A 20,361-nucleotide genomic window follows, 5' to 3' on the forward strand; every position below is an offset into this window, starting at 1 on the left:
GAAAATGAACTGCACATACTGTTTTAATAACAACATTCCTAATCATTATCAAACTGGTAATTCTCTCAGCACTGAATGTAAGGGTCTGTGTTTCCATTATGACCTGCTGTTAAAGAAAACCATATTTAAATCCTCCATTCTTTCCTATCTTCCAAACTATCTGGGTTCATTTAGGGCGGATGGGGCATAAAGAACATGCAAAACTATGTGTGCCACATTATTTCATCTTAAGTGAATTGACATTTTTAGACATTTATGTCAACTACTATATTATTTATTTATTATCGCTTAGGTTCCACTATTTTGTATTGGATTTGACATGTCATGATTCATACAAATGGCTTTGTATAATTTGGGAATATTTGTACAATTTAGAGATGAATCACAGTCACATGAATGTGAAATACTAGGTCTGGTTGACAGGTGCATTGGGCTCAGAGTTATAAACTTGTGTGCACCCATTCAAAACAATGTTAGACCACAAAAATCCTAGTAAAATCTCTAAAAATATATGTTCAATGTCAAGACATTATGAGATATTTAAAAATATATATTAGTAAACATTATATTTTATAAAACACAAAGTTGAAGATTTTAATACCTTATCATCAATCATATATAAAACAATTGGGTATCATATTAATGAAGAAAATAAGAGTTTTCTAATCCTAAACAAGTTGAATATGACCTGGAGTTATTTTATACTTAAATATTTGATTCCATTCTACTTTCTTTTTGAACTTCACATAAACAGTATAGTATGTTTATGTAGGTTGACAATGACCATTTCCAGGACTTTCCTTGAGGAAAACACATTCAACCTCCTGGATTGTGATGGAGTCTACCACATAACATATTTATTAGGATACATCCTATATTCCTTATATTTCATAATTACATGAGGATATAGTATCAAATATAATCATTTAACATATTTCTTAATATGATATGCTTGAATTAACAAGCTTACTTCATTATCTAGTCATTAGTTAGAAGTAGCAATATTGAAATCAAAACAAAAATATTGCATAATATTTTCTAATTATGTTCTCCAACTGTCCATAGAAGTAAAAAAAGCTTTCATGAAGTGGAACAGATATCATACTAAAAAATAAAAATGTTATCTGCATTCTGCTTATCTGCATCAAAAATACATTTAATAGTTCACACAGAAAATAGTACATGTTATAAATCATACTCTAATGATTTTATTACCATATAGAAATGGATTTAAGAATATGTGTTCAAATATTTCAAAGTGAAAAATAATCTTTTTAATATAGAAATGTATTTTTCCACAGTCACCTGTTGTCATCATTAATGTTTCTATTCTGTTACATGAACAATAAAGATCAAAAACAAATTATGAGAGAAAATGCAAAATAATCCTATCCAATTTCTCGAAAATAATGAAAAAGTGCTTCATAAAATGATCAGTTATTAACACGCTCATTGCCATTTTAAAATAATCTAATTTTAAGCTATATTTATTTTTTAATATTCATAATTTTTCCACAATAACATAACAATGTTAACTCTTATTCAGCCTCTTTCAAACTCTAATGAAAAGGATACAAAGTACCAAGGTAGAAAAAGTGATATCATCCTTTCTTTTATATTCAAAATAAATATTGTCTATCATTATCCATCATATAATGCTTGCATAATATGTAAGTAGATGTTTTACAGTATACTAAAGGATGGCTTGTTTTTGGACATTTGGGTTATTTCTGATTTGTTTTTTGCTTTAGAAATTACTGTCAAAAATGTCTTCTTGCCCTTTATCTTTTATTGAGGTTTCAAAAATCAAAGAATTTTAGCACCAACAGAGCAATTAGGCAAAAATTCCTTATCTATTAAATTAAAAAATGAGCAGTTAAGTGACTTATCTAAGTAGCTAAGTTATTTATTAACTACATTGTTACTAGAAGCTAAATGTTCCGACTTACTTTGCTCTCTGCTCCCCCACTTCAGTTTATGGCTGTATCTAGAAGGACTTACCTTGGTCACGCAATAACATATTCATATTTTACACAATGATTTTTTGATAATCTTTTATTAAATTAGCTGTTTATTCTTTAGATTTTTCACATTAGACTATCTTGTTTAAAATATGTAATTAAAAATGCCATAAATAGTAAATATTTACAAATGCATTAAAATTAATGGAATAGTAGCTTAGTACATTTTTTGTCTTTTATTATTGGAGTAAGCAATTTTGTGTAAAAATTTCAGGACATGAAGACATCTTTTGCATGATATTAACCATATGGCCTATTCTCAATCAATTGAATTACAAACCATGGCAGTTCCTATACTTTTAAGAGATGCTTATGTGGTCTTCCATTAAAATTCCACTAATGTGACATTTGTGAAAAGGTTTATATTTGGACATACTTTCTTGACCATATGTGAAGCCACAGAGAGCAAATTCATTAATTAAAAGTACTTATATATTAATTGACTGCAATCAGTTCTAAAATATTTCTAATTTCATGTGTCAGAATCTTTCTGGACTTTCAGGGTAGTCTTGTATGTGTTTCCAAATTTACAAGACTCTGGCTGTTAATATTGTTAGGTTTTACACATCAGGCAGGAAGAGGGATCTTAAAAATCATTGTTAGGCAGAAAAACATTCAGGTTACCAAAAACAAAACAAACAAAAAATTTTCTACATTTAATCTGTTAAACAATAGCAAATTTCTTGTGAATCAGTGATACTGTAATTGAACTGGAGACATTTTTAGAGCAAGCTTGCTTTGGCTTTTTCACCCTCCGATTTGGAATCTGCTCACAGTACTGCCAGCTTAACCAAAAAGGATTAACTCTCATATCCAACTGAGAACACAGATAATTCTCAGTAATTGGTAAAAAATGAAGATGAATGGGGCTGAGAGATAAGGAGCAATTAGCTCATCAGCAGTTACAGCTGTGCACTCAATCCAGCTCCATCTCTTGAGTCTCGGCCCCTTTTAAAGAACCTAAGCAGAATAAGCATAGGACACCCCCCACCCCCGAAAAATTGCTATACCTGCCCATCATTTCTCTAGTCTTCCATTTTATTTCCTTACTATACAAAGACACCTGTCATAGCATGCTATGTAAATTACTACCTCTCTCAGGACCTATGTCTAAAGCCAATCTTCTTTTTAAACTTTTTTTTTTTTAACAGAAACCAAATGACTACTGTAGACACTCTTAAATTCCCTGTCAATCGTTTCATTATAGCAGCATCATCTGTTTGAAAATATAAGCAATTCCCTCATCTAATTATAGGAAGGATTTGAGGTTCATTAACATTGCCAAGGCAGAGAATCCAATGTGCAATTGCAGAGCTCTGCTTGGTGGCCTGCGTTCTCAGTTTCCTTTTATTTGCTTTCTCAAGGTCTCCAAGACTTTTTCCTGAAATCATAAAATTAATCTTTTCCTTCCAAATAGACACATGTGTTGGAAGAAAGGAAATGACTCCAGCATAAACTATTTTGTTTCTGCAGGAATGGTTAAAATTAAAAAAAGATAAGAGGATGGTGAGCTGAAGAAAATAATTTTATCTCTTTATCTGCCTGGCTTTTTTTCCCTTCATATATTTGGGGGTTTTTTTTTGTTTGTTTGTTTTATTGGTTGAGGAACAGAAGAAGCAAGGAGTGATAAACACTCTTGAAGAACACAGCTTTATTCTCAAACTCAAGTCCTTATTTTTACTTAAAACTTCTACATTCTTGTAACAATTACAAGTTTGAGAAAATGAAAAATAATGATATGTTAGGAGCATGTGAAATGTGTTGAGGTTTGTGGGCATTTGTGTATCCTTGCCTATGTTCCACAATGTTCAGAAAGAGAAAATACTCAAGTCTTTCAAATACTTCCCTTCCTTAAAGAAATTAAAGCAGTTAGAAGGTTATGACTACGGTTTAAACAATGAGATTTTCTTGGGACATCTGTTTTGAGATTACATTTTGAATAGATATGAACTCATTTCCTACTAAGCAAGCAATCTACTATTGTTGATAGCTGTTTACCAGTTCTATGAGTCAGATATTAGCTAGTGGCAAAGGTCCCTCTTAAATCCTCCAAGTATTTTTTAAACTGTATACATAGTGTTTTCCTTAAATAAAATGTTAACAGAAGTAAAAATGCAGTCTTTTCCTGCCTCTTGGTAAATTGTAGTCCACAAAATGTTGCACTTGGGAATAATATTTAATGTATCTATATCTTTAAAGAGTTATTATTTCCTTTGTTGTCATTAGGGAAGGGAGTAAGATACTAGGTTTAGCAAGTATTTAAATAACATAGAAACTATTAAGAGATGCTCACTATGTCAATATTTATATACTATTTAAAAGCTAGAAGTAAAATTAAGTTTCCTTTATTTAGATTAAACTGATTGTGATTAATTTAGTATCCTAAAAAGTGTGCATAATGCCAAAAAAAAGGATAAACAGATTAAAACATAGCTATAGATACTATCAAATTGACCTTGGGTTCACTGGTTTTAAATTCTGCCTTTGCAATATCCCAGTCCCAATTTCCAAGCAGCATTTTTTAAGCTGGTTATGTAGATCAGTCCTTAAAGCAAAAAAAATCGTAATTTATCTGGACTATGTTGTGGATAGTGTTGCCACTAAAAAGAATCCAGGACATTTTTCCTTCTTATCTGCAATGTAGCTCATATCAGCCAACCTGTCACAAGATAGTACTTGATATAAACAAGAGATTGAAAAGACATCTCAGTAATCAATATCAGGATGGCTACAGTATGGAAACCCCAACCAGTGCATATCATTTGTCTCAGCATCTATTTCTATGGCCAAATGAAGCATTAATTCAAATCATAAATCCATGGTGATTTAAATCTGGGAATGAGCACCTGCCTGCTTTAATGATTTATTTTGTACATTTCAGTAAGCAGGAGATTTGTCCATATGAACTGACAGGTCACCTTCAGATGCCAAGAGCAGACTGTTTATCACCATGCAGACTAGCATCTCATCTTAGCAAGTAAATATTAAACTAAAAGAATCCAATTGATTGTGGATGAGGGAGAATGGCGACATGGCCATATATTTTACTCAGTGTGCTGATGCCTCACTCGGATCTATCCTAAGGTCCTCACTTCTTCCTAAAGTGATCATTCTGTTGGAAAGATATGAGTGCAAGGTTACCATGTAAAATTGGGATATAAAATAATTATTCACCAGTGTCAAAGCTTTCTTTAACCATCTTTTTCTGGCTAATTTCTCAGGTTCATATTATGAGCTGGAAAGGGTTGTAGGTTACAAAATTATCCTGTTGTCTTACCCAGCAAGTCAAACCAAACAAAGCAAAAACAAAAGCTGTTTCTGGGGCTTTAAGTATTGATTTACAATCAAGGAAAAAAACAATGTTCCTACCAAAAAAAAAAAAAAAAAGCCTAAAATGTTTAACAGAACTTATGAGCTGGATGAGTACAGGAGAAAACAAGAGCCCTGAATTGTCTTCAAAAATGTCACCGGATTTGGGCAAGACTGAGTAGCAATGATACATCATTTAAGTAGCACCTCTCTGAAGGATTTCACCACTTCAAAGAGTCAACATTTGATAGATTCATGAGAGCAGTTTGTATTCTAAAATATAGGCCTTGGAGATTCTTGGGATTCCTTCTAGAATTCATATGCTTCAGTACCACTTCACGGTAATTGGTTCTCCTGGAGGATGCAGCACATCCTGTTAGAACTGCCTGTTACCTACCTATCTTATCCATAGACTGTATGCCCCGAGTCCTAGGCCTGCATTGTGATTATTTTTATATTCCTAGAATGAGCTAATATCGAATGTCCTACAAAATCTAAAATATGTAACAGCTGCCCCAAAATCTCCTCACATGCTTGCAGCTTAGCAAATAATAGCTACCAGCAAGAATAGAAAAACAGGTGGAAGCAGTTGATGGTTAAAAAAAAAAAAAAAAAAAAGGAAGAAGGTGATTTCCAGGAGGACGGATTTGAAGAAATAGTAACAACACTAGCAAAAGCAATCCCCAATCTACCAACCTCACTGGTAACCAATGTGATACGCAGACATTGTAAATAAATAATGTGACAAGTATTTTAATTCTCATTATATAGATACTATTATTTATGCTATTTTTCAGATATGGAGTATTGGGCTCAGAAAGTTTACATACTTTACAAAGTCACAGAGCAAGTCATTATTGAACACTTACCAAGAGGCAGGCATTGTCCTCAGAACCAGAGAAGATTGTGGCCATCAAAGCTGCAATTCAGGAATTGCTTTGATCTTTGATGCAGCTCAACCCCCACCTTCATCATTGCTTTGTACTTCCCCCACTACCACATCCCTCTCAAACTCACTTTCCTTGATCTCTAGATATATATCCGGGGTAAAGGTATTCAGGAAGGATAATATTAAATTGGAAATTCTTAGAGGACAGCAGTACGTGAAAATAGGATGAAAATTACAATGATAATATCTTTTTGTCCAAATCAGCTACAGATATCTAATATAAATGCCTTAGGGACTAGCAGCAACACCAATATTATGTTAACACAATCTCAAACTATTAAGACTTTCTAGGAAAATTCAAGTAAATTTCTGTTCCTTGTTCATTTTGGCATTGGATGAGGGATGTCAAAACTAAAAAGCAGTAACAACTATCAATTGCATACTTTAATGGAAAAAAAAGTCATTTATTCCAACTAAAATACAAAAGACAAGTCAAATTGTTTCTTTTTTAAGCCATTGGGATAGCCTATGTAACAAAATAAGTAAAGTAAGCTACAATTAGGTTAGTAGCAAATATTGTCATATACTACCAAATACGAAAAATATGTTGATACTTAATTGTGAACCATGTTCTCTTTATCTTATGCCTGCTGGCTTCTCCAAAGCCAACTTCTGCTCTGGAAAATTCAAAGAGAGATAACATGTTTTAACATGTTTTGCTTTAAATGTTGTTAAATTGTCTATTTTAAGAATCCTTTCTCATAAAACCAACTATTAAGAACAGCCTGCACGAACAGCCTCCTCTTCTAAAATTTTGAAAACAATCCAGATTATGTTTTGTAATAATAGCTATAATGTATAAGTGGCTAATTACTTGTTTTTAAAAGTATCTAACAGTTCCACATTTTATCAGTTCAGTAAAAGGCTATTACTTTAAAATAAGAGTTCTAAAAACAGAATTATAATTCTTGCATTTTACTTCAATTCTGTTTTAATTTTTAAATGTCTAAATATATGTGTGTAAAGCATGACCTAAACAATCCTCTTCCCTCTCTGTCTTCCCTCCAGGAGCATTGCAAATGTAAGCACAGATATCATCTTTAGTCCTTTGCAGCTTTAGAGCCATCTATTTTGGCTCTCTTTCATGTGTTCTCATCCTTCTAAGAACTGCAACCCAAGCCTACCCTCAATTCAAGCTCACTACTTTGCAATTTCCTTTAGGTAGTTCTGCTGAAAAGATGCATTTTTCCCTTTTTAAATTAAAAGCTGCCTTTTAGCATCACTGAAAGAGTATTTTGTGTTTTGTCTATATATTTTACTCTAATATTCATGTCTGTGTATGTTTCCAGATAGCTTTTGTGAAAATGATTGTTACTAAAATCCACAGTATTCCTTTATATACACTTAACTATGTCTTAATAGACTGAAAGTAGAGAGCTGACAATTAACTTAAGAAATAATCTATGAAGGTACTGTATGGAAAAGAGAATTTAATTGAATGGCCATGAGTTATTAGGCTCTTCATAAATATACATTGGATACAGTATCTTGCAGACATCTTGTAGTACCCAAATTTCTCTTGTTAATTATATTTTGAGCATGGTCTCTGCATTTTAAAGAGAAAAAATACAGTGCAATAGCAGCAAAAATGTTTTACCCCATCAACATCCAGATGCTAAGGATTTCATTAATAAAAAAAATTAACCCATATTTGAAGCTGTGTTTGACAAAATGAATTATCCAAATGGATAGTTGGCACAGGTAAAACTGTTTCTTTTTATTTGACAGTGACAGTTAGCTTTTCATCTTTCTTTCTCCATCAGGTAGGAAAGAAAAACAAAATCAAGAAAATTAAAGTTGTACTTTTTAAATGAGAAACATTGATAACCGTTATCTATGGAAAGAATTAATCGTCAACATAATCTGTATTCTGGGCAGCATATGAAAAGGTTACATTTATATGTTTTGCTGCCGATGGTAGTATATTTCTTACTTGATAACAAATGCATTAAAAGAATAAGAAAGTAAAGTGTAAGGTTTCATTTGTACATATTTCTCTGTCACCTTAGCTACTCTGAATGTTTTAGAATTCACTTGATTAAACTTTATTTATATTATGAAAGATGTTAGCTGAATGCTTTCAGAAGTTGCAGACATAAAGTTGATCCCATAATTAAAAATAATATTGCTAATTATTCCTTTAGAATGAACAATTAGCATTAGTTGTTAGAGAGGCAATCCTCTCTAACAGTGAGGTATCCTCAAACATACAGTATTATCAAGCTAAAAGTATCAACTTTTTGAATGGGTAGCCAACAGTTTTGTTCTGGAAAAGCAAGTACTGTAATTGGGTAGCAAAGTGATCACAATAAGTTTCAGCGAACATAAAACTTACCGACACTTGAATTCATGTCCCCATTTTCAGAATCTGCTCCATGTTGATTATTACTGGCATGATAGTTGCTCATGGCTTCTAATTTGATTTTTTTCACTTTCATTGCTTCGGCAATAGCTGCATTGGTAGCAGCAGCAGCTGCTGCAGCTGCTGCCGTCAGACCTTAAAAGAATAAATTAAAAATGAGGTAATTCAAATTCTGATTTTTCATTTAATAGTTCCTGTACTTGATACAACAAACATAAAAACATTTGTTAGAGTATCTGATTCCTTTATGCAACACTTTGATAACATATACTCATTCCCAACTAGCCAATGAAACAACATTGATATAAGGGGGAGAGTGAGCTCTACAGTCCCAAATTAAATATTAACAGAAACACAATTCACAGGTAGAAGGCAAATAGTGAAAATGTAGCCACAGTTATCTCTAAAAGAAACCAATCTACCAATCTAAATATGTCCTTTACTCTTTAAAATTCCCTATAGCTGCCTACACGGAGGGAAAAATTTGAACTGTTAACTGAATCCACAAGGCCTTTGGCAAAGGAATGTAAACCTACTTCCTCACCCAGTTTCTTCACTGCCACCCACACCCTGGCTCCGTCGCACATGCCACCATTACCCATACGTGCCCTGCCTCTTCAAGCCTGTGCTTTCACACATGCCATTCCCTTTGCCTGGAACCTTCTTGCCCCATGACGTTCCCTTGACTTTTCAATCTCTTACAAAAAGCTACTCATTAGGAGTCTTCCCACTCCATGGCCCCCAGCTTCCTGGATGTCTTGTCTGTTCTCCCCCTGGCCCACGTTCATACCTGTGCTGCTGTTATAGGACATGCCATGTTGCACTGGAAATGTCTGTTGGGACACCTGTTCTCCTCACTACTACTCAATGGCAGAAACCATGTGCCGCTCGCTACACAGCATGGTATTCCCAGTGTTCAAGGTGTTCAAAAATATAATGAAAGCTAACACTTAGTTTCTAGCTATGAAATGTAAGTGCTGATTTAAGTGACATAAAAATAGTTTAATCACTTAATAACCCTCTCTGATTGATCACTATTATCCTTACTTTACAGATTAGAAAACCATGAAACGGGATTTAAAACAGCACACTCTAGCCTCAGAGTTGAGGCCTTTAACCATTATGCCAAAGAAATTTGTCCAGAATAGTTCATCTTCATTCATCCAGAGAACAGGAGGTAGGCACAGACATGAAATCAGAAATAGAATTTGAGCCAGGTACAGTGGCTCACGCCTATAATCCCAGGACTTTGTGAGGCAGAGACAGGCAGATCACTTGAGCCCAGGAGTTTGAGACAAGCCTGCGCAACATGATGAAAACCCCTCTCTACAAAAAATACAAAAAGTAGCTGGGCATGCTGTTCTGTGCCAGTAGTCCCAGCTACTCAGGAGGCTGAGGTAGAAGGATCAATTGAGTCTGGGAGGTTGAGGCTGCAATAAGCTGTGATCACATTTGGGTGACAGAGTGAGACTCTATCCCAAAAAAAGGAAAGGAAAGAAAAAAAAAGAAAAGAAAGTCAAAAAGAAGAAGAAGAAAGATAAAAAGAATAAAAAGAAAATAGAGTTTGAGACAAGATCTTGGAAGATCAGAATATTAAGACCATGCTGTTCTGACTTTATATAGAGAGATAACAAGCAGAGGTTTTTGAGCAGGGGAGTGGTTTGTCTTGCTTAAATGTGTGAACTTTTGCCAAGTCAGTTCACTTCAGGCTGACGTCTCTCATCTGCAAAATGACAGATGCTGAAATGTATAAATGATCTCCCCTAAATCTAAAACCTTAAGTCTATGAGAAGATAAATATCCCCGCCCCCACCCATATTCTTTTTACTGTGGCTGCTTTAGTATTTCTGACTACAGTGCTCCAGCCGTTTGAATTTATCTGTGTGATTTATTTCCCCTCCCAGCTGGTGGATTAGAGCCTGAGCACCGCTCTCCTCCTTTTCCTCCCTACTAATCATCACTTTTAGTTACTCTAGCAAATAAGTTACTGCCCACAGAATTATAAGGAAGTATTTTTCCACGAAAATCTCTACTGGTTTTTTGGAGGTTAGAAGAAGACTTCACCTTTCCTTCAGATCAGACCAAAGAGGCCCTGACAACTTTCACCCCAATGCAACAAGACGTTCAGATTGGGTCTTTACATGAAAAACTGATAATCACGCCTTAAAAGGCACTAATCTAAACTCAAAGAATCCATCTGGGTTTGATCTGAACATTCATTGCCTTTTAAGTCACAACTTGAGCTGATTCTCTCATCTTCCTATGATTGAATTTTCTCCCCAATTACTCATTTCCTTCAAAGATGTTTCAGAAAATTTTCTTTCCTGTTCTCTTAAAAGTCTCTTTGTGTTTTCCAGCAAGTCTTTTTTCCTCGATTTTGTTTTGTCACCAATGTGAACATCCCATTTTTCCTTGGTTACCTGATGTTGACCCATCTCCAATTTATGACTTCAAAAGTCTTTGTCTTTGATTTGTGCTGCAGGCAAAACTTGTTCACAGTATTCAAAGAATAAAGATAAACTTACAACTCACTATTATCATATAGACCAAAATTAAATTAAGTAGCAAGAACCATGACTATGCATGACACGGCCTTGGACCAATCATCCAATCTTCTTGAATATAACTTTCTTCACCTGTAAAACCATTCTAATCCCCAAGAAAAACATAAGGATAAATAAGACAAACTATGTGAAGAATGCCATGTCATCTTTAGTAAAAACTAGGCATGCTATTCATTCTAGTTTCTTAATAAGAAAAGCTTGGCCTCACTATGAGTTCTGCAGAGTATCTGTGGCCTGACACAACCCTCTCAGCTAGAAGAATCACATTTGTCCTTAGGTGACTGGATTAGGCCTTGACTTTTAAAAATATTTTTTTACAATTTTATTATTTAGCTGATTTATTTATAGTACTCCTTAATTTTTCTACAACAGTTTTTCCCAGTTTTACATTTCTAATACAATGTTCAAAAGATATATGTGTGTCACTGACACAACACACTCACACATTTTCACATGCTGTAACTTAACTATAACACTTTTTAATATTCCACTTTTAGCCCAGTTTTATGAAAGCAGGAGGAAAGCTATGACATATGCAACAATTGCTCATTTGAGTTTCACTAACTCACCTGGTTGTTTGATGGGTTCTCAATTTGATTTATTTAATATCTTTCAAATTCAACTAATCTTCTCCATTACCACTGCCCCTCCCCACCAGTGCAAGTTCCCATGGTTTCTTTCTTAGAGTCCTGCTCAATATAATAGCTTCCACTTCCCCCTTTTCCAATCTCTTACTATCCATGTTACAGTCAGCCTAACCTTATAAAAGTAAAGATTTTTTTTTCTTTTTATTTTTCCTTGTTTTTTTGAGACAGAGTCTCCCTCTGTCACCCAGGCTGGAGTACAGTGGCATAATTTCTGCTCACTGCACCTCTGCCTCCCTGGTTCAAGCTATTCTTCTGTCTCAGCCTCCCAAGTAGCTGGGATTATAGGTGCCCACCACCATGCCTCACTAATTTTTCTATTTTTTGTAGAATTAGGGTTTCACCATGTTGCTGGTCTCGAACTCCTAACCTCAAGTGATCCATCGACCTTGGCCTCCCAAAGAGCTGGGATTATAGGTGTGAGCCACAGTGCCCAGCCTGAAAGTGAAGATTTGATCAGGCATTCAATGCCTGCTCTTAGGATCCAGTCTGGTGATTCTCATGGGGGTCAGGGCCCACTGTTCTCAGTTCCCTTTCTGTATAGATCCTCTGCTCCTCCAGCTCCCCCATGCTCTCTGTGCTCCAGGTACATAGGCTTTCTTTCCTTTTCACTGGCGAACTACTTCATTCCTTCTTTTAAGTCAGTCTTTGCACATTCTGTTCTCACTTTCTAGAGAAGCCCTCTATGCTCTGGTCCCGGACTTGCCTATGCCTTCTTCATGTCATCCTTAAATATTATGCTTTCAGAGCAGTAGGCTCAGGTTCCTGACTCTTCACTATTTACCTAGGAAAGAGCACTCAACATTTCAAGAATTAGCGCATGGTTTACTCTTTGAAAGAGCTGTACCTGACCTTCCCAAATCTACCCCTCAAGTAAGTTAAGACCCACTTGCTTGTGTTTGCATCACCCCTGCTGTATGCGGTTTGCCATCCCTAGCTTGTACATCAGAATCACCCATGGAGCTTTTAAGCCATGCAAATAGCTCAGCCCTACCCTCTGAGATTCTGAATCATTAGATCTGGTTTGGGGCCCCTGCAACTGGATGTTTTTGGTTAATATTATTCTAAAGGCCATTTTAATGAGCAATTTGAGTAGAGAAAAACAGTCTCTTAAATTCTTTATTGCTCTTTTTGGGGGGCTGAGGCCAAGGAGGGTAGGATTAGGATTATGAACTCTAACTAGGTCGTAGCATCAAAAGGGCAGAAATGCTTTCTTAGTATATATATCCCAAACATCTGCCGCAATGCTTGGCACATATTGTCACTGAATGAAAAAATGCTTATCAAATTAGATTACATGGAAAGCCACAGGAAAAACAGGGTCATTATTTTAGCAATGTCAATGGAAAGTAATTTAAAACATTATTTTTATGTTACAATAAGTGTGCATATACTAAGAGTAACAAATCTCATTAATTTAATATAAAGCATGACCCCCCCAAAGGTACATCTTGCCTAGGGCCACAGAGGATCACAAAAGATTCACTGCCTGCAACGCCCTCTGCATTTATTGTACTTCCTGTTGGCCTTGAAATGGCCCTTTCAAATCCCTGATGTAATTCTCAAATTCCTTCCAATTTCCTGTCTCTAAAAACATAGCTTACAATCTATACACTAGTCTTAAATAGCGGTTCTATTGTATATGTTGTTCCCAAACAAAGTTGCCTTAAAAGAAAAAAAAATATGGAAAGATTTCACAAAATAACTCAAGTCTTTGGTCTATACTAAATAGAGAATTTAAACTATAACAATATTTCTATGTAAGGATGAATTGCACACTGATGTAAACACTGGCAACCCATAACATTTGCCACATCCTTTTCCTTTCCTTCATAACCCTTTCCTCACTTATCATAGAAATTCTCCCCTTTCTTCAGATTGAGGGAAATTTTTGCTACCCCCCTCTTTCATATCCCACTTTGAAATGTCTCATACTACAAATTATCACTGCTTTTACATTTTCTTTTCCTTTCCTCCTTTTCTTTCCTTTCCTTTCCCTTTCCCTTTCCTTTCCCTTTCCTTTTTGTTTTTGAGAGGGAGTCTCACTCTGTCACCCACGATGGAGTCTAGTGGTGGGATCTCAGCTCACTGCAACCTCCACCTCCTGGGTTCAAGCCATTCTCCTGCCTCAGCCTCCCGAGTAGCTGGGATTATAGGTGTGCACCACCATGCCTGGCAAATTTTTTTGGTATTTTTAGTAGAGATGGGGTTTCACCACATTGGACAGACTGGTCTCGATCTCCCCATCTCTGGTGGTCCACCTGTCTCAGCCTCCCAAAGTGCTGGGATTCCAGGCATGAGCCACTGTGCCCACCCTGCTTTTACATTTTTCATTCAAGCAACCCATTTCTCCCTTAGAACTAGGCAATCAGCTGCAGTGCATGGTAAAGATAGAGGTGATGTTCCCCAGGCCCACATCCACAGAATGTTTCTGAAATGGACTGAGGAATCTATGTTTTTGCATTTCAACCAGTTGGTTCTGATGCTCACTGCCCTGACTATTCAATGACAGTACATTACACTAAAGTATGTCTGTTCCTTATAACTCCTTATTCACTAAGCAGATCATCATCGCTGTGGTTTTCAAAAGTGTGTATGCTTAACCATCAACAGGGAGCCCATTAAAATTCAAACTCAGGTAGGACTAAAGAATCAGAGTTTTGCAACACACTGCACTAATGTGATGCCAACCTTGTAAAAATCAGTCTTCTTGTGCCTTTTGCCTTCCACAGCACACACACAGAGAGCAGCCAGGTAATGCAGCATTTCTAAGTGTTACTGTTATAGCAGCTATACGCATTACTATCTCCAGCAACTACTCACACGTATGAATCTATTTGGTAACTGATATTTGAGCAGCTGGTGTAATTGTTTCTTATTCTTGTAAGTTTTTTTTCTTCTCTAACTGGAGGGAAAAAAATTATATGTGTGTATATATGTCATTCATTCACTTTATCTGTATGGATATAGAGAAAGAGAGATGGTATATGTGATGAACAAATGAATGAATAAGTGATATCTCACTCTAAGTAATGATTACCCATCTCTTTTTATTTATTTATTTATTTTTTTGAGACAGAGTCTCACTCTGTCCCCTAGGCTGGAGTGCAGTGGTGCAATCTCAGCTCACTGCAACCTCCGCCTCCCAGGTTCAAGTGATTCCCCTGCCACAGCCTCCCGAGTAGCTAGGACTACAGGTGCGCACCACCACACCCAGCTAACTTTTTGTATTTTAGTAGAGAAAGAGCTTCATTGTGTTGGCCAGGATGGTCTTGATCTTCTGACCTGGTAATCTGCCTGCTTCAGCCTCGGAAAGTGCTGGGATTACAGGCATGAGCCACCGTGCCTGGCCCATCTCTTTTAACTCATCAAATTTATACTCTTAAAGAACATTTATAGTATCTCCTACACCAAGACAAAAATGTACTGAATTGAGTAGTCAAAAGGAGTCTAAATTTTATTTTAAAAGAGTCTAAATCTAATTTTATCATCAGCAATGGAGAAACTTTAATGTATATTTAAAATTCATTTTCCAAATGTTTTTAGAAGGTTGAGATCCTAGACAATGAATCTCGTGAGCACAAGTTAAACTACTTTGACTTGCTATAGGTGCTTTATAATTCCTTCATCAGTTTCCAGAAAAGGAACGAGGACTTTAAAAACCTTCTCTAACTTTAATAATAGAACAGAACAACACAAACTAAGAAAAAAAAAATCATTTTCCACTGAGTAAAATGCATTGAGAAATGTTTTCTTAAAAAACAATGTTTTCCTTCAGTGGAAAAATAATAAGTCATACATTATATTCTCTCTCCTAGGCCTCCAACTGGTCTTCAGGAAAAGACCTGTATATCAAACTTAGGTTAATACACTATATGCCGCCTTATGTGATGCAATGTATTTAGGTTTCTTTTTCTTTCCTATTGGATCTTGACAAACTATCACTTGCAAATTTTAAAAAATGAGTACATTTTTACACAGAACTTAGAAACATGGCTTGTCATATTATTATCTGAATTCAGATGCAAACTTATGCTTGCTTCTTCAGAGTGAATTCTAGATTTTTAAAAAATGGGCTATTGTTAAAATTTTAGTCTTTGCTAGTCAATTTTTTTACTTTTAGTCTCACTTTTTGATATTCCACTAAAGTCTTTTAAGGCTCCTGGTAAATTAGTGACCAGCATAGAAGTTATTTGTAATCTAGGCTCACTCTTATATAAGGAATATGTATAATACAGTCATTAGTGGGGGAAAAGGCACCCCAAAGAGCTCTGCAAACTTTGAAGAAAATGCATCAAACTTATTTGGGATGGTGTAGCGAGTTATATAATGTCCCATGCTTCAAAATTTTCATCTCTAAAAGGATAGATAACAATTCTGACCTCACAGGAGTATTGTGAAGAATTAAAGTGAAATAACATGCAACAGCCTGGGCACATATCAAGTCCTCTCCCTCCATAAATGCTCACTGATACCGTGAAGGAGCACATGCTATCTATCATGTCTTTATGTTTAGTTTTACCTTTGTTCAATTACAAAAGTGCAAATATCACAAAAAGTACCTACAGCATGGGGTGAGAATTTAGCCATTTGGCAAATGGATATCTAAAAATCATGTTTCTATCAAATCATTGGATTTGGATCTCTCTACATTGATCATATTTATCATAAAATCACTAACTCTCCACCCATGCTATATTGATACAAAGCCTACACTAGTTTCAATTCTATATGCTAAAACCAACCCATGTATTCATCTTTTGGAAGATAAGCAGGCATTTTTACTAATTTAGAGTATTCTTTTACTTTTTGAAGATAGTATTTTTCTTCTGCTTTCGACGTTTATTAAATGGGCCTTTAAATTCTTCAAATGCCATTATACAATCCTGATCATGCTCTTTAAAAAAAGGAAAAGTATCTCCATTTTATTTATTTCAAATAAGTTAGCACCCTTACTTATAAATAGAAGATTACAACTGTAGATTATAGATATCAATAAAAAAGACATATTCCTGTCAAATTCTTTCTCTGATCTGTTTGTTTGCTCATTAACTTCAAAGGTCCAATCTTTGATCTTTGGTTTCAAAGACATCAAGATGACTTCCAAATGTTTGATATATTGTCTACTTTTACAGTGCATTCCATATAAAATGCATTTCCCAAAACTTAATAGTTAAATAAAATGGGTTACATCCAAGAGATGTTAAGTATTCAAACCTTCCATGTGATAAGACTCGTTATTAGTTTGTGTTAGTTTGCTCACATTTAAACAAAACCATTTTAAACATGCAGTAGATTAAAGCCAATGGTAGTTATTGTTAATATTCTGGAATTGATAAGTTATTTATGTCTGGCATTCTTCCTACTGATTATTCAGGGAGACAGGCGGCTTATAAATATCTCATCACTCCACCGTCACAGAAATTTCATCGACAGTGCTCATGCACAGCTATTAGCAATATGAATCTAACCATTACAAGAAGGAGGAAAATCGAACATGTGGCATTAATACGCAGTCCTGGTTCCTAACCATCTGATAGGCAGATGGTGTGAAGCGGATTCTCCAGCTGAAATGAAGGGGCACATCATTTAAAACCTTGTTTGCATTCTAACGGATATCAGTGCCATATTGATATACATGATACATCATGGCAGTATTTGAACAATCTAGTTTGTTTCAGTCATAAATGTTTACAGCCTTGTTTTTTTAATCTTATAAGCATGTTCAGAAGAGTGTATTTTTAATTTATGAAACCTATTGTTTACTTCTGTTGAACTAGAAGATTAGTGGAAAGCAGGAATATTAAATTACTTCAACCAGAGCAATATAACCAAGACAGATGAATAAAGTGGGTTTCTATTTTCAATAAGGATGTTAGCAAAAGAATTTTAAAATTAGCTCAGGCATTTTGTGCATTAAATACACTTATTCATTTAAACCTTTCAGCTATTTTTCCCCAAGTGGCATACAGAGAAACCTAATGCTTTACATAGTCATTCATTTAAAACTCTCACTGTGTGCAATTAATCTTGTCCAACAATTCAATTCAGAAGGTAAAACATCAAAAAGCATAGTTCAATCCAACAGTCATTACTATGAAGTAATCTTTCTGCTCCTGACAGTTCCTATAGACTCTTTGCAAAACTCTGTTGAAGGTGCATTGTAAGCTCCACATGAGTTTGAATTACAACTCAATTGAAATAACTCCAAGTCTTAGAAGAACTCTTGGCTCAATATAACAATTTGAAAACACCAGTACCTTTTTTCACCCTGTTTTCTTCCTATCTTTATTTAAATACTAGCTGTCAGAAACTGACACTAACTTTCAATTATTTTATTTCTCAATACTTTCTAAATAAATTAAAATTGTGATTGAAACATGAATGTCTTCACTCTTGAATGCTTAAATAACCAGAATGATATGCAGATTGAATAAATAATTGTAAATCTGGTTAGACTGAAGATTTTGAGTGTGAACTTTTCTCTTAATGTCCATTAGACTGACTTTTCTTGGCCTTTGAAACACATTTGTATTCTGCAGAGAAAAAGAAAAATTGATTCTTGAGGCCATTAATGGAAACACTCCCTATACCAGTTTTGAGGTTTTCAATTGATTGAATTAGATTTTTAAAATGTTTGTACTAACAAAATAAAAATCCCAATAATTTGGAGATATATACAGTAAGAAAGCTGTTGTTGTAATATGAATGACTAACAAATCAAATAGACATCAGATTTAGTATTCTTCTTCTGGATAGCTTAAAATCTCAATTTCTGAGACTGAAGAGATTATAGAAGTGAAATCAGAAAGAAGGAACACCACGGGGAAGTCATCTGGTCACATAAATCACTGAAGAACATCTATGAAAGCTATTAAAAAGCTCATTTTCTGATCACTAACCCAGAATCAGGCTGAAATGAAATCAGTCAAAAACTTTTAAATTACTATAATTTGGTTTTAAATAAAATGTTACCTAATTTATACAAAGTTGAACTTGGCACTATAAGGTCTTATGTATGTAATGTTTACCTTTAACATTACTACTTTTAGATAAATCTTTCTAAACAACCACTTGGGATGTTGAACTTACAAAATTTGGGGACTAGAAAGACTTCACCTAATGTAACCCTTTTATTTTACTGATGATTAAATTTAGGGGCAATGAAGTTAATCATTTCTAGAAAGTCACACAATTTAATAACCATAGAGTAATCCCAATTCTCCTTACTCCCAGTTCAGCACTGACCACACAGACTCTATGAAGAAATGTAAAAAAAAAAAAAGGACAGAGGCCAGGCGCGGTGGCTCATGCCTATAATCCCAGCTCTTTGGGAGGCCGAGGTGGGTGGATCACGAGGTCAAGAGATCGAGACCATCCTGGTCAACATGGTGAAACCCCATCTCTACTAAAAATACAAAACTTAGCTGGGCATGGTGGGACACGCCTATAGTCCCAGCTACTTGGGAGGCTGAGGCAGGAGAACTGCTTGAACCCAGGAGGCGGAGGTTGCAGTGAGCCGAGATCGCGCCATTGCACTCCAGCCTGGGTAACAAGAGCGAAACTCTGTATCAAAAAAAAAAAAGAAAAGAAAAATACAGAATACAGTAATCTATAGGGTCTTTGAAAGAAATGACTCCCCTTTGCTCTAATAGCTTATGGCTTGTATAGGAAGTCAAAGTTACAGACAGGTATGTCACAAATACACCAATATAAGTTGACTCCACTTAGAAATCTGATCTGTATGCTTGTGTTTCAGTTTTATAGAATTTAGAGCATATCTGCTACAGAAACAATGGCCATTCAACTTTATGCACAAAACCTTTAACCTACCCTATTGGTGAAATACAATATAATTTATGCCTAAATTCTATATATTACATAGGGCAAAACAAGGAAAAAAAAGAAAGGGTAAATAAATTATTCTCTCTGCATATCTTGAGTATAAAATAAATTCTAACCAGAGACAAATTGAAATAGACAAGTTTGACTCTAACTTTCCTTTAAGCACCTCTCTCATTATACCTTTTTGCATTATTTAATAACCTAGGCATTAGATATCCTCATGTTGGTCTAAGCCAAATACTTCTTACTACCCACAGGACCTATTACCCCAAATTACTTAGTGAATTGACCCCAGGCAGGAAGCTCTAACTAGCATGAGAGTGACTGAAAATGTGTGATATTCTAAAAGGATGTTTTTGTTTTGTTAAGAGGCTACTTGTTAATATACCGATGACAGTTCAGGCAATATAACAAGTAAAAATGGGAAAAAATGTCATAAATATAATTTCTTGCAAAAGAATAACCTCTAAGTCTAAGTACAATCTCCTCAAATGTTCTACTTTTCTCAATATCATGTAAATCCTTGTCTAAATCCATTGCTACCTCAATGTCTCAGTCATTTTTTAATTTTTCCAGAATCCAAGTACCACATGGGCTTCTGTCCATGTATAATTTGTTGTTGAGGACAGAAAATGACAAAAAAAAATCAAAAGAGGTGGCTATTTTT

The 20,361-nt window shown here is 35.0% G+C and overlaps 1 protein-coding gene across 1 annotated transcript in view; it reads right to left on the minus strand.

The window, feature by feature from the left end:
- The window catches only part of DACH1 (dachshund family transcription factor 1), a 419,816-nt gene that overhangs the window by 179,559 nt on the left and 219,896 nt on the right, over positions 1 to 20,361 (minus strand). The window contains exon 3 of the mRNA XM_012442858.2: positions 8,615 to 8,776. Coding sequence (XP_012298281.2) covers positions 8,615 to 8,776 — 162 coding nt within the window. The remainder of the gene's footprint in view (positions 1 to 8,614; positions 8,777 to 20,361) is intronic.

Source organism: Aotus nancymaae, unplaced genomic scaffold (assembly GCF_030222135.1).
Source record: "Aotus nancymaae isolate 86718 unplaced genomic scaffold, 86718_ANA_hifiasm-v0.15.2.pri h1tg000088l, whole genome shotgun sequence".
Lineage (NCBI taxonomy): Eukaryota > Metazoa > Chordata > Mammalia > Primates > Aotidae > Aotus > Aotus nancymaae.